Genomic DNA, 13,483 nt, shown 5'->3' with positions numbered 1-13,483 from the left:
AAGCTTCTTTAATTCTGACAGCAGGATTGTATTTTGGCTTCGCTGCTGTTTGTATTAGGCCTTTATTTGTCACTGTTGTTGAGGGGGGGCAACATAAAAACATGACGGTCAGCTCTCAGTAGCAGCTGTATCGGAGGAAGCTCTTTACAGGGAAGAGGAGACTGATGAGCTTAAAGAAATATGTGTATAGAAAACGTCAATGAAGGGTTTGATGAGGGCTGAGAGCTCCACATCAAAGCAACCCACGATGAACAAAAATATCATACCTGTCTATTAACACACGTACAGCTGAGGCATATCACTTACCTCTGCTACGGCGGTTTACAACCCCAGCTGCATCCTTAAAAAATCCCCGAACAAGTCGTTCAATCATGGACGACGGACCTCCACACGGCCCAGCCGTCACCGACCCTTCATCGGCTCACAAGCGTGATCCGGCCCTCCTGAGCCCGTGTGCTGCGCCGCTGCCTCCCGGTATTCCAAACTCTGCTAACCGCGCCGCTTCCCTTTAAAATGTCTGCTTTAGTTGCACCGTTTTAAAATAATGTTCGCCTTATTCTTCTATCCCGAGCGTCGCGTATTTCCCCGTGATGTAGCAAGACTGGATAGAAAGACGGCTTCATATCTTATTTATTTGGCTGGACCACTTCACATCCGCCTCCCCGTTTCCGCTGCTCCACACACTTTTTCCCGTTTCGTTAATGCTCGTCCTGGAGAGAAATGGAACCAGCCACATTCCAGATTATAATGAGATTTCCCATCAGTGTGGGTGAGGAAGTTTCTTATAACTCAGGCCTTGTTGTTGAAATGCCCGATTAAACCCCCACCCATCCCCCGTCAATCACCCGTGTCCAAGCTGAGGTTCGGGGGGTCTTCAAACGCTCGTTACAGGGACTCCCGGAGGTCCCTATTCTCATCACGCGTTTCATGCGTTGACAGTGGGGGTCATGTCTAGTTAGGGTCTGTGACATGTAAAAGCTGGAGATGTACTGACCCAGGTGGAGTGCAGTGACCCGTGGGGGGGTGGGGGCAGACCGTTAGGACAGGAGAGGGGGTGTATATGACAAATAATTCCTCCGCCTTAATCCCCACAACAAAAGACAAAATCTGTCCCTCCGTCTTTATGTCACAGTAGTGTACAAATAGAAAAATAACACAAAAACATATTCAAAACAACAAGGATATTTTATTATCAAAAATAGCATCAGTGAATTAGACTGAACATGTTTCGTTAACAAAAATAGAACTGTATGCACAAAATGGGTTGATGATTTGTGTTTATTTATTGAGATGATAACTAATGTTTTTATTTAGGAGCAGTTCCTCCAAAGCTGGAAAAATATGAATATTATAAAAACATCAAATCACTCAGGCCTCACTGCTCAACCCATCTAAAATAAATACACATAAATGAACCTACAGAGAGAATGTCATAAGTTATGACAAGATAGAAAGCTGTGAGTTTCAGTATTTGTTTGAGCATTTAATTATTAATTGCGTCATACTTAGTCCTTCAGGAACTGAATCAGACTCCCCAAAATCAAAATCAGAAACACTGGTAGAGCAAATGCAGCATTTGTTTTACATTTTCAAACGATGCAGTGTGTGTTGATAAGCTGCCGGGCGATCTCTATATTCCCACTGGCCTGGTAGATGAGTGACAGGTTGAAGGCGATCTCCCTCCTCAGATCCACCTGATCATCAGAAATGCCCTGCAGGCAAGATGGGTGGTGAAAGGATGGAGAGAGGGACAGAGAAAAAGAGGAAAAGATTCTGTTAAGCTGCGTTATAGAGATTTTCTGGCAATTTGTTGATGCACAAGCAATAACCTAGAACTGCATTAGGTTATCTGAGTGTGTGTGTATTTACCTCCAGTTTCTGTGCAGGCAGTGTAAGTGCCTTCTGGTAGTAATGTATGGCCAAATGTGTGAGACCCATCTGGTGCAGCGCTCTGCCCAGGTTGTACATGCTCTCCTGACACTCTCCACGCAGTTCCACATATCTCCACAGGAAGGAGAAACCCTAAACACACACACACACGCCTGTTTAAGACTTTCAGACTTTCAGTATGTAATGAAAAAGCCACAAGATGGTTTGTACAAACACTGTACCTGCAGCACCAGTGTATGTCGTTTGGCTACGTATTTCTGAGATGCCATGTGGAAGAAGGTGAGACCCACACACAGGCTGTGGAGTGGGTTGTTGGGGTGAGTCTGGAAGGCCTGAACATACTGGCCTAAAGACAGATGAGACATATGGAAATGTGTTAGATGAGTATCAGTGGTGATCTGATCTGCATCTTTTTCCCAGAAGCTTTTGCTTGAGGTTACTGCTACTAAAGGAGGCAGTGAGGCAGTATACAAACACACAAAAAGTGCAGTTAAATGGCTATAGCATGAAGAACAACCAGTGCAGTGAGCAGTAGTCTATGTATTTTGTACCCAGAGCGTGTTTGAAGCTCCCTGACACCATGGCATTGTGTCCACAGAGGACACACAAGGCGTGATTATCTGGGTGTTTTAACAGCAGACGCAGGCAGAAGCGATGGTGGCGCTGGTGCTGAGAGGTTATCGTCAGCTGAGGGAGATAAAAGACAAGTGTTAGCAAGATTTGTTCACAAAGCAGACATATGTGGGCAATACATGTTGTCCATATGTGACTTGTTAGCTCATGAGAAGGTATATTTTTGCAGACAGACACCTAAGACCCACCTGGTTGAAAATATTCCACAGCTGAGGCAGATCCACATTTTCCATCAGCATCAATCTATTGAGTGGAGAAAAAAAAAGTACACTCACAGACCAGGCCAATAAGACTGTTAAGTTTGAGATGACTTTTGCTTTGTAACATGGTGCATTGTCATACTGGAAGTAGAGTGTACTCAGATTGACAGTGGCATTCACATGATAATTGACTGGTATTAAAGGCCTATGTATGCCAAGAAACATTCCCCCACATCATTACACCAGCGTGCACTGTTGACACATTGATGTTGGGTCTATAGCTAATGCTGTTTACAGCCTGTACCCACTGCAGCTCGCTGGATGTTTTCTGGTTTTTGTAGCATTCTGAGTGAACTCTAGTCTACTGTTCAGCAGTTTGAGAAATATTCAATCGAGTACATGTGAGTCTACCTGATGTAGTTGTAGGCTTTGTAGTAGTTGTGGTCCAGGATGGTGGCAGACAGGCCAAAGAACTCCAACTCCTTTCTCCTGGGCTTGTTGTCATAAAAGGAGTAGAACTCCATGGCCGACTCCACCAGCAGCTCGGCTTCTTCATAGCGCTGCACCTCACAGAGCGTCAGCACGCAGCTCACCAGCAGCTGCCACCAGTCCTCTCTGGACAGAACATTGGTTTTACCTAGCCACAGTATAGCATGCACTATTTGTAGTTAATGGGATAAAAACATGCAAAGCTTCAAATATGAGAGAAATAAACAGCCTTTTCTCCACATGTGGCAACAGTTAAGTGCTGACAGTGAACAATATCTCGCCAACTGCTCTGTGCTGCCAAGTACACTCTGTACACCAGCCAGATCACCAGGTATGAACACTTACAGCAGGCAGCCAACAAATACACACATATATATATTTATATACATATACTATACATACCAGTATTGTCCAGGTAGGCAGCTTCATGGTCAGCAATCTCTGGCTGCATGTCTTTAACCTTCATCAGCCTCAGGTGATTCTTACCAGACACCATTACAGAGCGTACACTCACCTCTGCTCGCTGCATGGCCACCTAGAACACACAGCACACATGTTTGAACCAGACATACTTATTTGGTTTAGATGTTGTTGTATTGTTTTTCTATTTTAATTTAACGTCTTACATAGTACCAGTAATTCAGTAATTATACTGTGTCAGTTTCATCTTTGCTGTTTAAGGAATCAAACTTTTCTCTGCAATCTGTTTGAACCACTGTCATGTGAAAGATCTACACATCATCACACATTAGCTTTAACCAGCTCTGCGTTAAAAGAAATCTTCCCGGATAGAAACTACTGTTGTAACAGTAAAAGGACAAGTGCATGTGAGTGTATCTGTGTGTGTTACCTTAAGCAGCATGGAGATCATGGTGATCATAGCATCCAGGTAATCCTGTATTTGTCCCTGAGTCTTCAGTAGTGTCGAACGATGCAGCAGCAGCTTTAATTCCTACAACCACAGCACATTCAGTCAGATGTTGATCTTTTTCCCACTAAATACTATTGTTTTCTTGCCAATAGTTATAATACAATCTGTTCTGAGCATGCGTTAAGTATATTCAGATCATCAAGTATGTGCACGGAAGGAAATAATGTGGTCAAAATGTAGTGTTGGTGTATGATCCCTTTGTCTTTCCATTTAGGGCCTTACAGAGGTTCCCAACTTCATCATAAGCCTGGAATGACTTCACACCAAGCTGTCATGGTTGTGGTGAGTGCAGTGTTTCTGAAGCAGTTGTGGTGTTTGATTGTGTCTGATTGCTATGTTTTGGCGCTCTGTGTGTTCTATATAAAGTCATGGTTTGTGGCGATGGGTGATGTGGTTCCAGTTGATTTGCTAAGCAGGAGAGTTGGTAATTTGGTGCTTCTATGCCTTGTTGATGTTATGATTGTTGTCATGTGGTTAGTTTTAGTTTGTTAAACCAATTTGCTGTAGATTGGGTTGGGATCACTATGAAGTGATGGATTCTTGGTAATACCGTTCTTTCTTTATTGCGGCAATGCATCCTGTAAGGGAAATACGCTGTGTTACTCATGTGTTTTTGTTGCCTTTTTGTAATGTGTGGATGTTAGTGAAGCACCTAAGATGTCTGTGTGGTCTTTTGTTAGTGATGGTAATGTGATGCCATCTAATAAATGTTCTATCTACTTTTTTTCCTTGTTGTCACTGTGCACGTCACATTGTATTGTCTGAAAATGTTGTTTATAGGTTGTGGATTACAGGTAATTATCGCTGTTGTTCCTGCTGTTCCTGTTAACCCACACAAACACACAGGGGCCCCTTGCCTTTTGTGCAGCTGACGAGTCTTGTGACAGTGTGTCACTGTCGTACATGGACTCCAGGGCCTTGAGGGCACACTCTGGCTTGCCCAGCTGCTGCTGCAGGGTGGCCAGGGAGAGCCGGGCCTCCAGGTGCTGCGGGGCCATCTCTACCACCTTCGTGTAGCTGTCTGCTGCTGCCTCCATGAGGCCCAGCGCCTTCAGACATTCTGTAAGTGAAAAGTGATAAAAGAGAAGAGAGGAGCATTTACGGAACTGTGTTCTTTATTTTATCCATGATCAGAGTCAAATTAAGAGGTCATTTGAAATCCTTTGATGCAAAGTCTAACACAGTGAAGAACTGTTTTGGTTGTACTGGAGATATGCCTCTTATCTACTGTGGATATTTAATCTAACCAAGCCATTAATGTCAAAACTGAAATTTGAAGTTTAAAGCTTGGTTGCTGTCTCTGTAAGTTTGTGCAAAAACATTTTTATCCTCCTTTGAAAACTAGACAAATATGCACAGTATTAGAAGAGACATTATTATTTCTAATCCCTTACAAAGAATGTGAGAAGAATTCAACTCTGAGTTTGACTTTCGAGCACCCTGTGTGTTCTTCTTCATTTAAGATATGCGAATCACTTCACTGTTGGTCTCACCTGCGTGTCGGAGCCAGACGACAGCTAGGTTGTACTTGTCGGATATGACGAGGGAAGACAGCAGAGGCAGAGCAGACATGTACTCGCCCTCCTCCAGGTAGGCTTCACCTACATCCAGGTACAAGTCACCAATCTCCTCTGGACTCTGCTCCATCAGCAACTGCACCAGGCTCTATGAGCGGGTAGTACAAACAGAAACAGATCTTGTCATTATTACACTGTCAGTTTCCAAAAAGTTAAATACCATTGCTAGAAATGAAGATTCTTGGGTTAAATTTCTCAATAATTAATTCATCTCTCCTTTTGTGAAAGCCATGTAAGTTTGGTTTACCTCCACAGGACTGTAGACATGCAGGTGAATGAGGCAGACAATTAGCTTGGCCCTCAGGTCCACGGGGACAGTGTCTGGTACCTGGACATGTTTAATTGCACCTGGATACACACAAACATACACACACAAACACATTCTCAATCAGTTTTGATAGCTTCATGTTCCAAAAACACCAGCTATGATTACAGTGTGTACAGGAAGAGAAGAGGAGTGTGGGAGTGTGGGAAAATCACAGCTGTACACAACTACCTACTGATCAATTTCAAACCTTACCATCCTCTGTAAGATAAGTGAGATGGTTGTTGTTGTAATGAGTAACTGCATCAGTACCTTGTAGCTAACAATAATGACAAATAGCAGTTTTGCTTTCTATCACCAACACATCAAACATATCAGGTCTGAGAGCTGGTCTGTCAGATACTGTACTCCAGTGGTTCAGATCTCATCTTCAACAACTGATGTGCAGTGTCTTATGGCGACATCTGCTCTCGTAGGTGTGAATGTGATGGACTGGTGATCTACTCACTGTTCTCCTCAGCTGTTATTTCCTCTTCAGTCGTTGCACCTTCTTCATTCTTCTTCTCCTGCTCCTCTTCCGTCTTCTCTACCACTTTCTCCTCTTGTGTTTTCACCGTGAGGTCTGATTCGGATTCAGCCCTTACCAAAACAATGCCTGCAAACTGGACCAAGACCTGGGGGAAAAGAAATAACATGGGCAAGCTGTGGCAAAGTGAGGGGTAGTTAGTTAACCCCTAACCCACAGTTTAACACACACACACACACTCTTTAACACAGGCAGGCACACAGTGGCGTACCTGCAGGGCCTTGTTGTACTGGCGACTGGAAATATAGAGCTCAGCTGCCATGTTGATGAAGTCATCGCTGACCAGGGTGGGGTGTCGCGCCAGAGCTTCCTCTATCACACTCAGAGCTGAAGGTAAGTCATTACTCTCATAGTAACTCCTATACAACAGACACACACACACAAACATGAGCTGTACAACATAAACATCTTAGAATCAGATATTTTCAATAAAAGTTTTAGTAAGGAAATACTGCTTCCATTCATTACTAAAACACAATTTTATATACACATGTACACATGTTTGTGTGTATGCATGCACACGTGTGTATGAGACTGAGCTGGCTGTTACATTCTCTCTATATGTCAGGGTGTATCCCGTACTTGGCCATGTCCTTGGAGAGCTGCATGAAATGCTCTCCGTCCTCCATCGGCAGCAGTAAGAGGATTCTGCGGTAGCCGTCCATGCACTGCTTGTGCTCACCCAGACGCATGTGGAGGCTGGAGCGCTCCCACAGGTACCGCACGTTGGTGGGGTCGTACTTGATGGCTGTCAATCAAACAGTCAGACTGTCACTCCTGGAAGTCAAGAGTGTCATTCCTACATGTTTCCCATGATGGGTGTGAAGAGTGAGCAAACATTAACATCAGCTGTGGTGTTGACAAGACTATTGAACGCACTTGTAAGTAGCATGGTGTATTTAATGGTCTGAAAAGTAATGCTGTATATTAAAACAATGCTAATTCAGTGAAATGTAGTTTTGGGTTCCTGATCTTCTTAAGTCACTCTTGGCCTCTTGTGAGTGGGTAGCAGGCGCTCATTAATCTACCAGCACTACTGTGTGTGTCTTAAGTTACAATGCTTTGGGGAAACACCTTGTAAGTCCTGCTGCATCACCCAACTTCTACTGCGCTTCAGCTGGTGGACAGCCACGCTGACATTATCCTGTGATACCTTGATAAAATTAATTTTCCCCTCCATAACAGAGAACTGTCCAGGCCCCGGGCAGAGGCACCAAAGCAGCCCCAAATACTGATGCTGCCTTTGTTGGTATGCAGTGCCTTTGTTACGTAACACTGCGTGTTCTAACCAGACAAAAACATAAAAAAATGTCAAAGCAAAAATTAACAGTGAGTGAGTGTGGCAGATGAACCTTTGGTGTAGCAGACGATGGCCTGTCGGATGTTGTCCTGCTCCAGAGACATTTCAGCCAGTCTGATCCACTCCTCACAGTCTGAGGGGTTCAGGTGGGCGGCGATCAGACTGAACTGCAGCGCTTTGTCCATGTCTTCATCATCCTCGTAAATCATAGCCAACGTAGAGAAAGGCTCATAAGCCAGAGGAGCTGCAGGAGAAGGGAGAGGAGATACATTTACTGTAGATGTCTAGTTTGAACTTGTATTACTTATTACTGACTTAATAGCTCCAAAACACACAGAGGTTGTTGCATACCTTGTCTTATGATCTCCATACACATCAAAATGGCGTCCTCTTTCTCTCCTCTGGCATAGCGGATGTTGGCTTCTCCCATCAGGCCTCTCAGAGCTCGGGGCAGCTTGCTGCGATGACGCCTTTCCTGAGCACAAGCAGAATCACAAACTAACACATTAAGAGCTGGAATTAACGCCTCTACAACTGAAGTTGGACGTTCACATTTACTCAGGTTTAAGTCATTCAAACTCATTTTTAAGCCACGTGGAAAAAGAGGCTGAACAACTGCTGGACGTTATTGGAAAGAGTCTAATGTTGTCAGATGAAGGGCAGTTCTGCTTGCAGCTTCCAAATGAATAAACAGGTACTTTTTACATAAAGTCCACGGGTCTGATGAAGCACAAATTGAAAATTTGAAATGATTTACGTCAATGTACAAGTATTCCTTCTCTTTCTTTTTTCTATAAAACAGATGTCAGAGTAGGTCTCACTCTTAAATTTATTTAGAATAAAAGAGGTGATGTGCATGGTGAGACTCTGCATAGGATGCACAAATCCTCTATAAGATTTAATTCAGTGCAAGATTCGACACTGCATCCACTACACCAAAGTCTCTCCTCTCACCTTCATCATCTTCTTGTTTTCTCGGTTCAGCTCCATCTCCAGTGCGAACACATCTCCCACCGTCAGATCCTCCACCTCCTCCTCTTTCTTCCTCCTCCTCCTCCTCCCCGCTCCTCTCCCTCCTCTTCCTGCTTGCCTCTGCTGCTTCTTCTCCTCCAGCCCCACCTCTGCCTTTTCTCCCTCCTCCTCGTCCACCTTGTAATCCTCATCATCTTCGTCATCAACGTAGCTCAAGGTGTCTTCCTCTTCCTCATCTCCCTCCTCTTCGGAAGATGGTGGCTCTGGTGTTTCCCCCAGCATGGAGGCAAAGGCCAGCTGGACCCCTGGGCTGACTCCCTCTTCTGCCGGGACAGGAGAGTTATATCAGAGTTACTTAAGTAAAAGTCATGTCATCTTCCAGTGTCAGCCAGACATTCCATTTTACCGATTTTCGCCGGGATTTGTGCTGACGTCGAGGGCTGAGCATCATCCTCCACCTCTTCAGCTGATACCCCTGACTCCTGAGAGAGGAAACAACACATCGACTTTATGTCACCTGCAACACTGTTTATTACAGGGAAGACTTCACAGTTAAGTAAAAGCAGGAAAACCAACAGTGGTAGTTCAGTCTATAAAACTAATGCGAGTTATAATGAGGATGTAAACATTGCTACTTCCACAACTAGATAACTTAGCTCCGCTCTTGAACAGTGAGGCTCCTGAACAGATAACAAGTATACAGGACTTCAGGCACCTGTTTTTACTCATAGTTTGGGACTCACCTTTGCCCTCCGCTCGTCCCTCCTTCTGTCGAACTCCTCAAAAGTTATCCTACCCTCCAGGTAGTCTATAAGCTCAGCACTGAAGCCTGACATCTCTGTCTGTGTCTCTGTCCGAAGCTAACGGTCTGGACAAGATATAACTCTTCAAATATACTGCGTCGTATCTCGCTACAGCATTCTCACATTATTAACAGCGACAGAAGAAAACATCCTCCCCACTGACTACTCAACTGTACTTCAAATAAGGCATCATTCTCCGGGACGTTGAACCTATCGTCACTTGATCTACTAGTACTTCCGGGTTGGCGTTTTCAAAATAATATGAACAACATAACTGTTTTGACGATATCCAGTGGTGGAAAACGAGACTGCACTACAGTGGAATAGTACCATTGAACAGACATGTCAAACTCACCACGCTAAATCAGGCCCGCCACTTCATTTTATGTGCCCATCAAGAGCTTTCAAAGACCGTGATTATTGTAAAATACAATGCTTTCGCACTTTACTCGAGGACAGTAAACGCATCTCGATTTTGTTACCTGTGCAATGAAAGCATCTAGCCACTGGATGGCAGTGTTTCAATATTGACCATTTCCGAGCAGTGGTTGTTTTAGTCACTGTTTTAGTCACCCCAATGGAATTGGGGGAAAACGTATTTAGTCTCAAAATGTCCAAGAAAAGTTAATGCAGAGGGAAGGTAATTTAATTAGAGCTGGGAAAGCAAATACATGTTTGTGCTTAATGGAGACAAGCCGGTATGTCTTCTTTGCTACGAGGCAGCGGCAGTGTCCAAGAAATACAGTTTTCGTCGACGGTTAGACATCTAGCACGGAGCTAAGGATGCTAACCTTAGCCACCAAGAAAAGCAACTGAAGCTCCAAGAATTAAGCAGCCTGAATTTTCAGAAGAATGTGTTAGCAAAAAATGATGCACCGGTGAAAACTAACTTTATTGTGGCCGAAGAAAATCACCCGAGCTTCAAAGCGTTTTTCAGAAGGTGCATGTTAAAAGCAGTGTATGCTGAAGGCATGTGACCAGAGAAAGGCTTTTAACAATGTTAGCTTGTCACGAAATACTATGATACAGCGTATTTAGCCAACTTTTATATAGCATTAAGACAGACTTGTCTGTCAGTGAGGAGTTCTTAATGTGGCCGCCATGCACGGGACGACAAGGGAGAAGGACATCTTCAGTGAGGTGGAGTTCGTAAGTGAAATGAAATTAACCTGGGAGAAGTTGGTGGGGCTTATTATCAGTGGTGGTTGGAGAACTGGCTTGGTTGGACTGGTGGAAGAGAAAAAAAGCAACTGCCACACACCCCTGATAACGTACCTTTCAAAGCTAGCTATTAATTATTTTTTTTTAACTAATAGTAATTGATTGCAGGGGCAAATATGTAATGGCAGAGCAGGTACATTTACATAGTCTCATAGTTACAACTGGCCCTTTGAGGTCAACCACAGTGCTGATGTGGCCTGGGATGAAATTGAGTTTGACACCTCTGCCATAGACTGTATACAAAAAGAGTAATGCTTATGTATTACCTATCAAATTTAAAGTCCCCCTAAACTCTAGCCTAATTTGAATGTTTGAGCTTCAATGTGCTGAATTATGTAAGTGCAGAGTCTTTTCACATTTATCTACTGAGGAGGGATAGTGGGCATTTTTTTTTTTGCATGGTCCATAATGCAGCTTACACAAACCTTGTCATTTCTCCACATCCAATTCCCCCTCCTTGCAGATCACATCAAGTTCTGAGATATTTTAGGCTGTCTTCCCCCAGCATGGAGGCAAAGGCCAGCTGGACCCCTGGGCTGACTCCCTCTTCTGCCGGGACAGGAGAGTTATATCAGAGTTACTTAAGTAAAAGTCATGTCATCTTCCTATTGTCAGCCAGACATTCATTTTTACCGATTTCGCCGGGATTTGTGCTGACGTCGAGGGCTGAGCATCATCCTCCACCTCTTCAGCTGATACCCCTGACTCCTGAGAGAGGAAACAACACATCGACTTTATGTCACCTGCAACACTGTTTATTACAGGGAAGACTTCACAGTTAAGTAAAAGCAGGAAAACCAACAGTGGTAGTTCAGTCTATAAAACTAATGCGAGTTATAATGAGGATGTAAACATTGCTACTTCCACAACTAGATAACTTAGCTCCGCTCTTGAACAGTGAGGGCTCCTGAACAGATAACAAGTATACAGGACTTCAGGCACCTGTTTTTACTCATAGTTTGGGACTCACCTTTGCCCTCCGCTCGTCCCTCCTTCTGTCGAACTCCTCAAAAGTTATCCTACCCTCCAGGTAGTCTATAAGCTCAGCACTGAAGCCTGACATCTCTGTCTGTGTGTCTGTCTGAAGCTAACGGTCTGGACAAGATATAACTCTTCAAATATACTGCGTCGTATCTCGCTACAGCATTCTCACATTATTAACAGCGACAGAAGAAAACATCCTCCCCACTGACTACTCAACTGTACTTCAAATAAGGCATCATTCTCCGGGACGTTGAACCTATCGTCACTTGATCTACTAGTACTTCCGGGTTGGCGTTTTCAAAATAATATGAACAACATAACTGTTTTGACGATATCCAGTGGTGGAAAACGAGACTGCACTACAGTGGAATAGTACCATTGAACAGACATGTCAAACTCACCACGCTAAATCAGGCCCGCCACTTCATTTTATGTGCCCATCAAGAGCTTTCAAAGACCGTGATTATTGTAAAATACAATGCTTTCGCACTTTACTCGAGGACAGTAAACGCATCTCGATTTTGTTACCTGTGCAATGAAAGCATCTAGCCACTGGATGGCAGTGTTTCAATATTGACCATTTCCGACAGTGGTTGTTTTAGTCACTTTTAGTCACAATGGAATTGGGGGAAAACGTATTTAGTCTCAAAATGTCCAAGAAAAGTTAATGCAGAGGGAAGGTAATTTAATTAGAGCTGGGAAAGCAAATACATGTTTGTGCTTAATGGAGACAAGCCGGTATGTCTTCTTTGCTTTGCTTCTTTGCATGTTAAAGCAGTGTATGCTGAAGGAATGTGACCAGAGAAAGGCTTTTAACAATGTTAGCTTGTCACGAAATACCATGGCAGTACAGAGTCAGGGAACTAGCAGAACATGTGACGACACTGCTGGCTGAGGAGGTGCGCAGTTATCTGGTATTGACAATACTGACACAGCGTATTTATTTATTTTTTTATATAGCATTAAGACAGACTTGTCTGTCAGTGAGGAGTTCTTAATGTGGCCGCCATGCACGGGACGACAAGGGAGAAGGACATCTTCAGTGAGGTGGAGTTCGTAAGTGAAATGAAATTAACCTGGGAGAAGTTGGTGGGGCTTATTATCAGTGGTGGTTGGAGAACTGGCTTGGTTGGACTGGTGGAAGAGAAAAAAAAGCAACTGCCACACACCCCTGATAACGTACCTTTCAAAGCTAGTTATTAATTATTTTTTTTAACTAATAGTAATTGATTGCAGGGGCAAATATGTAATGGCAGAGCAGGTACATTTACATAGTCTCATAGTTACAACTGGCCCTTTGAGGTCAACCACAGTGCTGATGTGGCCTGGGATGAAATTGAGTTTGACATCCTCTGCCATAGACTGTATACAAAAAGAGTAGTGCTTATGTATTACCTATCAAATTTAAAGTCCCCCTAAACTCTAGCCTAATTTGAATGTTTGAGCTTCCATGTGCTGAATTATGTAAGTGCAGAGTCTTTTCACATTTATCTACTGAGGAGGGATAGTGGGCATTTTTTTTGCATGGTCCATAATGCAGCTTACACAAACCTTGTCATTTCTCCACATCCAATTCCCCCTCCTTGCAGATCACATCAAGTTCTGAGATATTTTAGGCTGTCTTGAACATGC

At 43.7% G+C, this 13,483-nt stretch overlaps 2 protein-coding genes and 1 long non-coding RNA gene across 23 annotated transcripts in view; 2 read left to right on the top strand and 1 right to left on the bottom strand.

Moving 5' to 3' along the window:
• The window catches only part of LOC108880210 (uncharacterized), an 18,786-nt gene extending 13,738 nt beyond the window's left edge, over positions 1-5,048 (top strand). For both annotated transcript variants that reach the window (XR_007809032.1, XR_007809033.1), the window contains exons 9-10: positions 4,358-4,425; positions 4,924-5,048. This is a non-coding gene — a long non-coding RNA (uncharacterized LOC108880210). The remainder of the gene's footprint in view (positions 1-4,357; positions 4,426-4,923) is intronic.
• On the bottom strand, positions 1,167-13,483 carry gtf3c3 (general transcription factor IIIC, polypeptide 3). Of its 4 annotated transcripts, none has more exons than XM_051065920.1 (19): positions 13,403-13,483; positions 9,250-9,325; positions 8,826-9,166; positions 8,223-8,346; positions 7,924-8,115; positions 7,154-7,319; positions 6,783-6,930; positions 6,494-6,659; positions 5,968-6,068; positions 5,637-5,808; positions 5,001-5,203; positions 4,063-4,164; positions 3,615-3,747; positions 3,135-3,360; positions 2,712-2,766; positions 2,442-2,577; positions 2,112-2,236; positions 1,870-2,022; positions 1,167-1,712 (listed from the first exon to the last, which is right to left on the bottom strand). In XM_051065920.1, exons 1-19 carry the CDS (start codon positions 13,418-13,420, stop codon positions 1,590-1,592), a joined length of 2,760 nt encoding a protein of 919 aa, XP_050921877.1. In that variant the 5' UTR covers positions 13,421-13,483; the 3' UTR covers positions 1,167-1,589. The 4 variants fall into 4 exon arrangements, with proteins under 4 accessions (XP_050921877.1, XP_050921876.1, XP_018527147.1 ...); XM_051065919.1 differs by lacking the exon at positions 13,403-13,483 and adding an exon at positions 11,838-12,196; XM_018671631.2 differs by lacking the exon at positions 13,403-13,483 and adding an exon at positions 11,293-11,432.
• The window catches only part of LOC108880208 (adenosine receptor A1), a 28,739-nt gene continuing 24,510 nt past the window's right edge, over positions 9,255-13,483 (top strand). For 4 of the 17 annotated variants that reach the window (XM_051065921.1, XM_018671639.2, XM_051065922.1 and 1 more), the window contains exons 1-2: positions 10,094-10,344; positions 10,700-10,795. The gene's annotated coding sequence lies outside the window, so the exon portion shown is untranslated. Of the gene's footprint in view, positions 9,395-10,093; positions 10,345-10,699; positions 10,796-11,504; positions 11,645-12,468; positions 12,590-12,811; positions 12,908-13,483 lie in introns of those variants that run through there. The other 13 variants (XM_051065926.1, XM_051065933.1, XM_051065923.1 and 10 more) reach the window with 5 other exon arrangements.

This window comes from Lates calcarifer, linkage group LG7_2, assembly GCF_001640805.2.
Source record: "Lates calcarifer isolate ASB-BC8 linkage group LG7_2, TLL_Latcal_v3, whole genome shotgun sequence".
Taxonomy (NCBI): Eukaryota; Metazoa; Chordata; class Actinopteri; family Centropomidae; genus Lates; species Lates calcarifer.
This window is presented reverse-complemented; position numbering and strand designations above follow the sequence as displayed.